Genomic DNA, 13,677 nt, shown 5'->3' on the forward strand with positions numbered 1-13,677 from the left:
TTATTCACAGTATTCTTTATAATAAAAGGCTAATATGCAAATCGACCGAATGGTGGAATGACCGGTTGCTATGACACACACTGACCACCAGGGGGCAGACACTCAACCCAGGAGTTGCCCCCTAGTGGTCAGTGTGCTCCCACAGGGGGAGCGCCACTCAACCAGAAGCCAGGCTCACGACTGGCGAGTGCAGCAGCGGTGGCGGGAGCCTCTCCCACTTCCACGGCAGCACTAAGAATGTCCGACTGACAGCTTAGGTCCACTACCTGCGGGGAGCAGGACTAAGCTGGCAGTCAGACATCCCCCGAGGGATCCAGGACTGCAAGAGGGCAAAGGCAGGGCTGAAGAATCCCCCCCCCCACCCTGAGAGCATGAATTTCGTGCACTGGGCCTCTATTATTTTATAAATAGCTAAGGACTGGTAAAAGTTATCTCCACCAATATAAAGGACAATTAAATGAAGTACACATATACTAGTAAAGTGGAAAGTTATGTAGAATGTGAAAATTCTTTATATACTAATATAGAATAATGTCCAAAGTATGTTAACAAAAGAAAAAGCAAGGTGTAGTCTGGAACAAATGACTTAACAAATGTCTCAGAAAAGATGTACATACTGAAACTGAAAATACTGGTTTGGTTGCCTATGGGGAGGAGCAGAGGGTAGCCTGAGGGTCAAGGAAAAAGAGACTTTACACTATAAATATTTATATCTTTTGAACTTACACCACATAAATATAGTATACCATTTCAATAAATATTAAATAGTTGTTAAATTTTAATGTTAAAAAATCAGTGACATGTTAAGTGAAAAAAACACAATACAAAAGTATAAATATCCAGATTTATATAATCTATTTAACACAGATATTAATATAAAAAGGAAATACAGTAAAAATATCAACAATGGCTATATATTGGCACTTCTTTCTTTTACTACTTTTTTCTTCTTTTCTCTTTTGCTACTTTTTAAAAAAATATATTTTATTGATTTTTTACAGACCGGAAGGGAGAGGGATAGAGAGTTAGAAACATCGATGGGAGTTAGAAACATCGATGGGAGTTAGAAACATCGATGAGAGAGAAACATTGATCAGCTGCCTCCTGCACACCCCCTACTGGGGATGTGCCCACAACCAAGGTACATGCCCTCGACCAGAATCGAACCTGGGATCTTTCAGTCCGCAGGCCAACTACTTTTAAAAACATATTTTCCAAGCTTATTACAAATGAGTATAAATTACTTTTATAATAGAAAAACTGTATTAGCTGACAGATGTTAGAATATTTTAAATTTGTTATTTTATTATAATGTATTATTTTTATGGAACACGTACTTCCACATAACTTTCCATTGGTTAGGCTCTCTACTGCATGGGTTTGGTAATCTAGCAGTCACTGAGGTCATTCAACCAGAACTGAGAGTCATGTCACTCAGACCTGCTATGTACTCTACCACCTTTATCATTTTTATATGCCTAACCACTTCAGTTTTATAAATTGTTCTACATTCTTATCTATCCTGTGCTCTCCTTAATTAAGAGAGTTGGAGCAAAACGCATGTAAAGGTGAAAAAACCTCATTCAAGAGACAAATAACTGGGGGGTGGGGGGAAAGACTCTCACCATATGGAACATACTAAGCCTGAATATCTGTACAGTGTTCCAAGTCTTTAAACCTAATGTAGCCTAAAAGAAAAACAGAAATCAGAAGCAATTTTAAAATATTTTTGTGTGTTGCCTCGTAGGAGTGCCTCAATTGTTGAGCATCAGCCTATGAACCAGGAGGTCATGGTTCAATTCAGAGCACATGCAGGCTCAATCCCCAGCAGGGGGCATGCAGGAGGCAGCTGATCAATGATTCCCTCTCATCACTGATGTTGCTATCTCTCTCTCCCTCTCCCTTTATCTCTGAAATCAATATATTCATATATATATATGTTTGTGTAGATAAAATTTTAAAGCATGTTTTATCACTGTCAATTCAGCAAATGTGTAAAATATATATATTTCCCCTTTGAAAAGAATTCTATTTATTGAGGTGGTTTAATGGATCAACACTAGGAACTGACACTCACCTTTTCTAGGGTGGCCAGTGGCACTGTTGGCCTGTGTCTGATAAACTCCATCATTCTGTACACAGACTAGATGAGAATCTGCTTCTGTACTAAAACTAGCTCCAATGCTAATGACATGCTCATTAGAAGAATTTATTACTTTCATTACCTAGGGAAAGAAACAACACTCATTTAGAGACACTTTTACTATTTCATGCCTTTATTAGTTACACTAATTCAAAGAGTCACATTTCTGACCAGCTTCATAAATCTCAAACTTTGGTCTGGAAAACCCCCAAGAATGTGATAGAAACAAATGTATTAAGATAAAATCACCTCAATGCGTAAAAAAAAAGATGAATAGAATTAAACAAAAGCCTTGTTAGGAAGCAAATCTAAAACTTCAAAAATAATATATTTTGCCATTATATATTAGATAGTCTGATTCAAAACAAATTTAATTGACATGCTTCTAAGGAAATCCAATGTTCAATAATTATCTTCAAAATTTTAATGAAGCAATTATACTTACATCGTTGTATTTTTTCCGAGGTATTTTTATGCAGCTCTTCCCCATTTCCATATGAATCATTAGCTGATCTATATTATGCAAGGTATACTGGTAATTTCGAAGGTCCTATATAAAATAATGACATTTCCATAAATCTTAAACTACTATTCCTGCACATTTAACCATTCATTAAATCCATTAAAAGTATCCACCATTTTAAGACTTGTGATACATAACTGAAAATGCCATCTAAAAACTAGTACTAACTTATAAAACCAACTAATCCAGCTACTCCACGGAGTAGTAAACAATATCATTCCCAGGAAGAATTCTATAGTATTTGGGGATGATCTCCTCTTTCTATTTAAAGATCGTTCAAATAGGTCTTCAAACTGAATATTATAAATAAAAGTAAGTCCACTGAAATACTTTTCTCTGGTAACAGGCAAACACAAAATTCTAGAAATCTGAGGTGGGACCGAACCTGAGATATGGTCTATTCCAATCCTTCCTAAAGCAAATGAGGAAACTTAGGCCACACTTTGCTCACAGTCACCAAACTTACTAACTTTACAACCACTTTTACATCTTCAAAAGCTTCAACATCTGTGTAGATCTCCCATTACATAAATATGTAAGCACTCCAGCAGAATGAATTGAAAGGCAATTACAATCGGGTACATAGAAATTAGATGTGCTCTAAAAAGCAATTCATTAGAAACAGCCCATTTGTGTTAAATGGACTAGGATATATTTATAAGTAAACTTTCATTATACCAAATATGCCAAATTAAAATAGGAAAACATACCAGTAAGTGTGTACAATTTACTAAACACATTTTTAAAGTAACAATATAAGAACACTTAATAAAATAGCTCAATTACTCACAACAAGTAAGTTCATTATAGTGTGTCCTATCTCTCCAAAAAGTGGTTTTCGGCCTCTGATACTTGTTAGAGGAGCAGGGTATGCTATACATAAGAAGAAAAACTGGTTACTGCCAAAAAAGCCCACACAAACAAACACAAAAGAGTCTTGAATGTATTACCTTTAATTCTTATTTTTCAAACAGTATGAATAAATTACCCCCAATCATTTCTTTGGGGAAAATTAACCCATACTGAGTACTAATCAGGTGCTGCATTGAACTGGGAACTCTGCATACATTATCTTATTTAAACTCTATAACAACCTGATGAGGCAAGTATATCTACCCCTACTTTACAAATGGGCAAGCAGGTCACTAAGTTAATGTAACATACATCTAAAATTTGGTTTGCCTGATTCCAAAGCATTTAATCTTTTCAGTATATGTTTCCACAAAATTATGATGGTTGGAAATTACAGTAATTGGCTAGAGGCCCCTATCAAGTTCTGAATTTAAAGAAAAATAAGAAGAAATAAATATATTAATGGCGTGTACAACTACAACTAATATTCACCTGTGCTAATTGACAGATTTGTATGGTAAACTTTTATAGTTCCTGGGTCAGCATGATAAAAGGAGCACACAGAGCCGAAACCGGTTTGGCTCAGTGGATAGAGCGTCGGCCTGCGGACTCAAAGGTCCCAGGTTCGATTCTGGTCAAGGGCATGTACCTTGGTTGCGGGCACATCCCCAGTAGGGGGTGTGCAGGAGGCAGCTGATTGATGTTTCTCTCTCATCGATGTTTCTAACTCTCTATCCCTCTCTCTTCCTCTCTGTAAAAAATCAATAAAATATATTTAAAAAAAAAAAAAAGGAGCACACAGAGTCAGAGAAATCAACGCAGAGAAGGATAAGGGACACGGAGCCCGTCCCTAACAACTTCCCTCTTTCTTTAGGGCACTGTAAATACTGCACACCAGAAAGAAAAAGGCAACTTGCTGGCAATGTAGCAGGACCTCTGGAAGGAAAGGAAGGTAAGACTATTTCTATGATGATAAAAAGCAGGTACATTTTTAACCTTCAGCTTAGGTAAGGAGCAAACCTCTCTAATACCTATTATACAAATACTAGAGGCCCAGTGCATGATTAAATCATGCACATGTAGGGTCCCCTAGGCCTAACCTGCCATCCAGGCCATATCCACTGCCCCGCAAAGCCTAGCACGCTCCGTGGACACTGCTAGCAGCCTGCTCCCCGCTTTTGATGGCAGGGGGTCCGCTGGTGCTGGAGCGGACACACAGCTCTCTGCTTTTGATCGCAGGGGAGCTGGCTGGCTGTCTGCTGGTGCACCAGGCCTTTCAAAAGCCTCTGGCGTGGCGGAGGCTTTTTGAAAGGCCTGGTGCCGGAGTGGACAGACAGCCAGCTCCCCCTCTTTCGCTTTGGATCGCGGGGGAGCTGTCTGTCTGTCCACTGGTGTCCACTTTCGCTCCCCACTTTTGATGGTCCGCAGCAGGACGTGGGCTCGCTGCCCCAGAGGCCCCTTCTGTGCCACAGCAAAGCCATGGCGCAGACACTGAGCTCACGCCGCCGCTGGCGACGCAAGCTCAGCATCCCGCCGGCCCAATCAGCCACCCCGGCCACCCCAGGTCCCACCCTGCCGCGCCTCCTGGCCAATCGTGGGCATAGCGAAGGTACGGTCAATTTGCATATTTGTCTATTATTAGGTAGGATAAGTTCTTAAAATCCTAAGACAACACACCTGACATTATCTATTTTCAAAACTTAAGTCAGGGGAACTCACATCTTTGCTATTACGTGTTTTGTGGTGTTTAACCTTTTGCACTCAGATGTTGAGTGTGACTCGACACGGTTAGCATTAGAATAAAGGAGTCGAGAAAAAAGCAAGCAAGTGCAAAGGGTTAAAAGGATAAGTTATTTGGAGGACAGGGGATGTTGACTAGAAAAAACATAAGACATAGTGGTAAGCGACATTAAGGTAAATGCTGACTTTTTACTTATCTCTTACGAATCAGGAGCATCCTTGTAATTTGATAGAGGTAATTTTATTTAAAACTATTTTCAAAGGTTCTGAGTTAGAATGACATCCTGTCAGTTTCAAAGGGACCTCACAAATCATCTAATCCAACATTTAACCCTTTGCACTTGCTTGCTTTTTTCTCGATTCCTTTATTCTACTCGGGATTTAATTTTTGAAATACCCCAGATTTTACAAAGCGCGGCAGTAGAATAAAAAACTGGAGTTTCTTTTCATACAAACTTATTTGGATTTTTTTATATTTCAAATTATTGATATATTCAATACAATTCAACATACGAGCTGCTACTGATGCTAACCATGTCAAGTCACACTCGACATCCGAGTGCAAAAGGTTAATGATATTTTAACCAAATGATCTCAACATAAAAGCATAGATACTCCCCATTTGAAAATTACTAAGTTCAGACAGTTATTTTCAGTTTTTAATCATGGGACTCAACTTCTGTCATTAATTTTTACATATGTACATTATCTCTATTGTAGAGAGCACATGGGCATTTCTTTAATTACTGTCAGCTGAATCCAGTGGCATTGGCAAAGCCACGTCCTGGAAACATGCTCTGCCAGAGGCAGGACTGTTGTCAGCTTGACCTTCAGCCCAGGTGCCAGCGGGTGGGTTTTGTTATTTAAATCCAGCCAAGCACCAGGAATCCACATAATCTCCTTTGTCTTGACTTTTAGTAAAACTTCCTGTTTTTTGCTGTATAAAATAAACATGCTATATTGGCTCAGGGTCACTGTTCCTGTCCCTGTCAGAGGACAGTGGTCCCACCCGGCCCCAGCTTTTTCCTCCTATCTCTGTGTCTGTCTCTTTCTTTCATTTTCTCAATCCCCAGCTGCCCCTACTCAGGAACTGGACCGCTCTCTAGCCACGCTGGATGCGGAAAAGAGAAATATTTACACTCTATAACAATATAAACACACACACACCACACTTCCAAGTTCATTCCTAAAGAGGCATGGGCACCAATAACACCACAATGCTAGTCTATCCAAAACCCAGCAGAACATAAAGAACTCAGAAAAAATAGCTGAGTCTAGTTAACTTCTATGTATAACTGCTGATATGCCCTCATCACTACTAAATAGCTACCATAGCTTTGCAGCTCAGATCCCTGTGTATCTTTTTAGAAGTCCCTCATTTGCCCCATGATTTTCCTTTCAGTGTGTGAAAACAGACTTGGTATCTAGAAGTGATATAGGCCCAACTTACAGATTATGTTACATAATTACTTGAAATTAGCTAGTACAAGTATACTAATCTAACGTTCCATAAAAATAGCATTCAAATATTAATATAAGAGACAAAATATTAGGTTGAATGGCTGTAACACTTGGCTCAGAATGAAAATTTTTAAGTTCTTCAGTTTACACAGCACAAAACCTGAGATAAAAGTTAAATTTTGTTACTTTTTATACAATTTAATAGCATCACATACTTAAATCCTAAATGATAAGGACTCCCTCCCAAAAATCACAGTTTAATAAAAATTTGCCAAATAGAGGAATTTAGTGAATCTCTCTCTCACTGAATTTGCCCATTTTGAAATAGTAAAGGTCACTTTATAATCTTCCTACATTTAATTTTCCTCCAAAAATACCTATTAAATTATATTAGAATGAAATGTATAAAATTTCATTAGATGTACTTCACATGCAATAAATAAACAATTTCTTTTTTTAAAAAAAAAGGAGAAAGAGCCCTGGCCAGTGTGGCTCAGTTGGATGGACTGTTATCCCATGCACCAAAAGTTCTCAGGTTTGTTTCTGGGTCAGGGTACATACCTAGGTTGTGGGTTCGCTCCTCGGTCAGAGAAAACCAATCTATGTTTCTCTCTCAGATCTATCTTCCTTCCTTTGCTTCCTTCCTTCCTCCTTCCTCCCTTTTCCCTCTCTCTCAAATATATATATATATTTATATATATATATATATATATATATATATTTTAAGTTTAACACTAGAAATAATTTCAACTTAGATATAACCATACATATAAACCTCTTTAGAGTCTCCAATTGTATCAAGGGTAGATATGTAAAGATACACACAAACTCACACTCAAATATGCACATATACATATACTAGTATTATACATAAATGATACAGTCTATATCACTTTTAGATAATAAGCTAAATGTCAGGACTATAAAAATAAGAAAAAGGAACCTCATGCTTAACAAAGATGGGAGCCACTATTTTTAAGTATTTCCTTCTCTAAAAATAGTCAACTCTTGATTATAGTCAGTAACTGAAAGCAGTAGCACTGATAATCCAAAAATCCTTTAAGTTTGACTCTCTAATGTACACAAATGGAGGGGGGCAATAATTTGTCTTCTTAACACGTAGGCAACATAAAATGAACTCTCTACAGCACATGCTTTTAAGAAAACTTCAAGTTTTTGTGGGTTTGTTCTAAAATTTAAAAAATATATTTTAAGGTAAGTTTATATAATAATTATGAACATCTAGAAACTTCATGACATATCAAGGTTTTGTAGACTAATTTGGTAGTAGAGGAGGGTTGTTTTGGAATTTTAAAAGTACAGTGAAACAGAAGTGGTTCCATTAATCCATTAAAAATTTGATTTTAATGATACTCCTGAATTCTTGTTTTACATTAGTCTATTTGAACCTATGAAATTTAACTTAATATTCTAAAACTTACCTTTATATTCTGCACCCAATCTCAGCATTAAACGCATAGGGAAAACCTTTGCCCAGGGAATCTCTAGCTTCTGGATAAGAATTCCACAAAGAAAAGGATTACTTGGTAAGGGGAGATCATCAAGTTTCTGAAAAGTGGGTGTAATAAATAGGAATCCTCCATGGTCCTTGCTACCGAGAAAACTCTCAGTAAAGGTAATATTGTCCAAGTTTTCTATGTATTTTCCTAGAAATAAAATCATTTAAAAAAGATTTTAAGTTGTTTAAAGAGACTTTCTGAATTTGAATGTCCCCATATAAACTTGCTTATATAAAGGCAATGTAGAATTTTTTTTATTTCCACTCTAGAACAAGCATCTATTCAATACCTTGTGTGCACAAAGCTCAGTTATTCCTGGAGGTAGGAATAACCATAAGCTATTTAAAAAATTTTCTCCTTTTTGCATGGTCAAGTAAAATCAAAATGTCCCCCCAATCTTATACAAACAGTAAGAAAAACATATAGACACATAAAAAAGAAAGAAGGCAATAAATAAAATAAAGAAGGGAAATATATTTTACTTAAAAAATTTTTTCAAATCTGTGTAAAGACACTAATCAGATAAAATGCTAGCTTTAAGGAGACTGAAAATGATGATTAAGAACTAAAAAAAGCAATAATCTCTTCACAAATGAATCTTTAGTACAGTTAGCATAACCAAAAGCATAAATGCCTTTAATTAATTTGTCCATCCCCTAATCTAAGAACTTGTATGCATGCATATAAGCATAACCAATGGACACAGACACTAGGGGGATGAGGGCATGTGCTGGGGGGTGGGAGAGGCCAGGGGGAGGTCAATGGAGGAAAAAGGAGACATGTGTACTACTATTTGTAATACTTTAAACAAACAAAAAAATTAAATGAAAACAAAAATAAACAGTTCAAAATAAAAAGCTATATACCTTTTAGAGCATCCTTATATATGGAGATAAATAGTCTGAAGATGTCCTTAGGAACAGTATCTTCATTTGGCAAACATAACAATAGAATAATAATTTCTGCCTGTCCCAAGCCATGTAATCCATTGGTTGAGAAGTACCAATATTTGTCTGAGGAATCTTAAGTGATAAAAGCATACAACTATCAATTTCCACTTCTATTAACCAAAAAAACTAAATATAATTGTCTTTTGCATGAAGCACAATTTTCAAATTCCTTATTTTTCCAGAGTTCTCCTCACAAAAACTTTGAATTGCATAAGATTAATGTAGAAAAGAAAAAAGATTATCTGATGGAGTCAATTAATAAATAACACTAAAATAAAAGATGCACTAATATGATTAAATGTACTGGGTAAGAATTAGGTTAGTTTCAAAGAGAATGAAAAGCTAAGAGATGCATTGTTGAGAACTGAGGATTATTTATTACTGAAGATTATTTACTTTCTTACTTTTAATTAGATCACAAGTAATTGACTTTAAACTGTCTTTATTGCTACTAAATCAGGATTCTTGCTTACCTCAATTACCAAATTTCAATTTCAATTTCGCTAAAAGCTAAATGAATGAAATGTATTTAATTGTATCATGAACAACAAAATACAGCTCAGCTATAAGCCTTAACATAGGACTTACTGAGGGACACTAGTAAAAATCTGTAAGCTTGTATTTTAAGTCCCACTGAATATAAATTTGCAAAATTTATTTATATTCATATTTGACTAAAAAACCCAATATCCAGTGCTGCTTATTTTCCATGATTGCCAGTCTATATCGAACCTAAAGATGTAATTAATTCAAAAATCCTGCTTACCAATTAGGCAAAGAAAGATGAATCATTACTTACAAAATACTAACTTAACATTCACGAGTAGATTAGCATTTAGGACAAATGTAACAGGGTGAAAAGCTTTGTCTTCAAGAAGCAAAATGATCTGCTCATGAGATGGGTGTTCTTCTACTACAGGCACTAAATGAAAATAACATATAATTAGAATAAATATGACATCCTGTTAAATATGCTTGCAGTGAAAAAACAACAGATTTATAAATCTACCAATGGCTTGAGCAAACTTAAACAAAAACAAACATGTTCCATAACATCAATCAGTATCCTAGACAATTGTTATATACTTATTTTTACTTTTCTATGTATGTAAAGAATTAATACTGTAATACATATAAATCCTGATATGTTGTGTATACACAAAAATGTTGATTAAACAGCATATTTATATAATTTTAGCACCTTTAAAATTTTAAAACAAACATTTTTGTAAAGTGGATTCTAGTCTGCCAGCCACTCCAATTATAAATTCTGAAACTTACCCTGGTACAATGCTGGGAAAGTAATCTAGACCTAAGTTGTACATGCTGCTTGCTGACATATGGCCTATGCCAGCGACAAGTGGCAAAAAAAAAATAAAAAAAATAAAAATCTTAACAATCAATAGAAAAATATCCATGGCTTGCAAATAACAGGGCTTGAAGGTATTTTTGCCACTATAGCCAGGTTTATGAAATAGCACCTACTGACATAAAGAGGTCTAAGCTCCATTCCCCTACATTGCTATGCACAGAGCATAATCACTTCATGTTGCAGGATGCAGTATAATGCAACTATCCTAGGTAACTACTATGAGGTAGGAGCTAACCACAGGATCTCCAATTTGGAAAGGACCTTATAGATCTAGGTTCTCTTCTTTTAGAAAGAAACTGAGGCCCAAAGAGATTATATACCATGCTTCAAGTCATATACATATTAAGTAGCCAATGACAAACTAAAATTCTTAGTTTTGTCATCTAATCCAATACTCTTTTCTTCAGGCACCACTCTCCTTTAAAAAAAAAAAGTGATATGTAAGCAAAACTCTAATACAATAGAAATATTTTCAGAGCTAAAAGTCTATGAGTTTCCTGTTGTATTGGCCTTTTGTCTCACTCTAAGTTAGGAAGTCAGATATTATAAATGAATCATCTTCATCTCAAAAGTTCAAATCTTTTTAGAATTTGTTTTTATATATAATAAGACTTTTTGTAAACTAAAGTTACCAAGACATAATACATGTTTCAAATTGTCCAAGTTTAAAAAAATGCATTTCATACAACACAGACAAAATTCATCAGTACATTATTTAAAAAAAAAAAAAAACTTTTAAATTTAAATAACTGCTATTCCTACCTAATTCCTTTTCTTCAGATGCAACCAGAAGAGGGGGCAAGCTGTCCTCATCACTAGGTAGAAGACTAATCTTATTGCCCACATTCTTGTCAATACCACATAGTAACCTATAATCTGAAGTATTAGCAACAGGTAAATTGCTGTTCACTAAAACACCAGCTGTTGGACTAGATGGTTCCTCAGTTCCTGCAAAAACATCATCATCTCGTGTAAAAGATCCAGAAGTAGGTAACCCCTCAGTTCCTGTGCTTATGGGCAGTTTTTCCACAGATGAAACCTCAGAAATAGGACTCTGAATTATCTCATTTCTTGTAATATCTCCTATCTCATTGTTTGGTTTTTCCACTGTAGCAGAATAGGCGTGATCCACTGTGTTTACCGTCTGTAAAATATGTAATTAAAAAAATCAGTTTATAGGCTCTGTTCATCTGTGAAATGTTCATCTCTATAGCCAAACATACCGTTTTAATAAGAATAAATAAAACCGAAATGGGCTCAGAAATTCTTCAGAAGCCAAATTTCCTAAGAAACAGTACCATTTGGCTTCTTCAAATTCAGGAGCATAAGGTTTAGCTTTACTGTATGCGCAGGTAGGTACTAATGATTTTAATTTTAGGCATTAGAAAAAGGAAGCAAGGAGAACTTCAGGATCTTAAACCATATCACACAGTGAGCAACTTAGTTTAACCCAAGGCTCTCCTCATGACAGCCAAAATACCTTGGGTAAGCAAGCGAGAGGAAAAGGGGAAAAGAGCGGGGAGTGGTTAGGCAACAGAATGGTAAATATAGTCCACAATAGTAACCACCAGTAATATACTACATCTCAAATATGTTTTAAAAAGCCCTTTCTTTTAGACTGGCCAAACCTGAGTCAATATTAAATGATACCACTTATGAATTCAAATAATACTTACTAACCTATTTAGAACGTTCATTTTGTTAAAATATTGATTAGGGTAGGTGCTAGCTCAGAAACATTTTTGATAATAATGGCTACTTGTAAAATCTAGCTCCCGAACTCTTACTGACAAACAGCATTTGGTATGTGAACTTGAACAGAGCATGATACATATCCATCTTGTCCAATGTATATACCCGAAATAAACCAGGTAACTGGCACAGAGTAAATACTCAATAAATATTTGTTTAATGAATAAAACATTCCTACTTCGTGTATTAATATTTGCTTCTATGAGCATTTTGCTACTTTACAATGAGAATTCTTAGTGGACTAGGAGTCTATATTATGTTTCTCTACTTAACACCTAGCACATTTGTGTAAATGCAAACATAAATACACCACCACATATTTTACTAAGTCCTTGAAAATTATTAAACAAATATTAGCCTAAATCTCAGCTCTATTTCCCTATAACAGTGTTTCTTAAGGTGTGGTCCAAGGATTCCTGGGGTCCCAAGACCCTTTCAGGGAGTCAGTGAGGTCCTAGGATTTTCTTCATATAATTTCACCAAAACAACATATCACAACAGACTGAATATATATGCAATTATGAGAATTTTTCTTCTACTAAGTCAGACATTAAACTGAAATGTAAAATAATGTTATCCCTGCCCGGCCAGCATGTCTCAGTGGTTGAGCATCGACCTATGAACCAGGTGGTGAAGGTTCGATTCCCGGTCGCTCGATCCCCAGTGCGGTGCATGCAGGAGGCAGCTGATCAGTGATTCTCTATCATCATTGATGTTTCTATCTCTCTCTCTCTCTCCCATCCTTTCTGAAATCAATAAAAAATATTAAAAATAATAAAATGTTATCCCTGATTAAACTTTTGTTTTGAAATTTTTCTCATAATAGTATTTCTATTAATATTAGTTTATTTTTTAAAATATATTTTTATTGATTTCAGAGAGGAAGGGAGACGGAGAGAAAGATAGAAACATCAATGATGAGAGGGAATCATTGATTGGCTGCCTCCTGCACACCCCCTACTGGAGATCGAGCCTGCAACCCAGGCAAGTGCCCTTGGCTGGAATTGAACCTGGGACCCTTTGGTCTGCAGGCCAACGCTTTATCTACTGAGCCAAACCAGTTAGGGCAATATTAGTTTATTTTAACTAATGAACTTTAAATTTTCTCAATTTTAATATTGCTATAGTAATTGTCAATAGTATAATCCACAAAACTTATAGCTTTTTTATTTTATTGTTTAAGGTATTATAGTAATATTAAAATTGAGAAAATTTAAAATTCATTAGTTAAAATAAACTAATATTAATAGAAATACTATTAGTAGAAAAAACTTATAGCTCTATAGCTCTTTTGAATTCTCAATAACTTTTAAGAGCACAAAATGGCACTGAGACCAAAAGTTTGACAATGAAAAGGTAAAACC

The 13,677-nt window shown here is 35.6% G+C and overlaps 1 protein-coding gene across 1 annotated transcript in view; it reads right to left on the bottom strand.

Annotated features, from left to right (window-relative positions):
- Positions 1 to 13,677, bottom strand: part of ZFYVE16 (zinc finger FYVE-type containing 16) — a 45,371-nt gene that overhangs the window by 8,628 nt on the left and 23,066 nt on the right. Inside the window, exons 7-13 of the mRNA XM_008161984.3 lie at positions 11,324 to 11,705; positions 9,989 to 10,111; positions 9,106 to 9,261; positions 8,162 to 8,386; positions 3,457 to 3,539; positions 2,589 to 2,693; positions 2,078 to 2,225 (exon numbers count right to left, since the gene is read on the bottom strand). Coding sequence (XP_008160206.2) covers positions 2,078 to 2,225; positions 2,589 to 2,693; positions 3,457 to 3,539; positions 8,162 to 8,386; positions 9,106 to 9,261; positions 9,989 to 10,111; positions 11,324 to 11,705 — 1,222 coding nt within the window. The remainder of the gene's footprint in view (positions 1 to 2,077; positions 2,226 to 2,588; positions 2,694 to 3,456; positions 3,540 to 8,161; positions 8,387 to 9,105; positions 9,262 to 9,988; positions 10,112 to 11,323; positions 11,706 to 13,677) is intronic.

This window comes from Eptesicus fuscus, chromosome 4, assembly GCF_027574615.1.
Source record: "Eptesicus fuscus isolate TK198812 chromosome 4, DD_ASM_mEF_20220401, whole genome shotgun sequence".
In the NCBI taxonomy this organism is placed as follows: domain Eukaryota; kingdom Metazoa; phylum Chordata; class Mammalia; order Chiroptera; family Vespertilionidae; genus Eptesicus; species Eptesicus fuscus.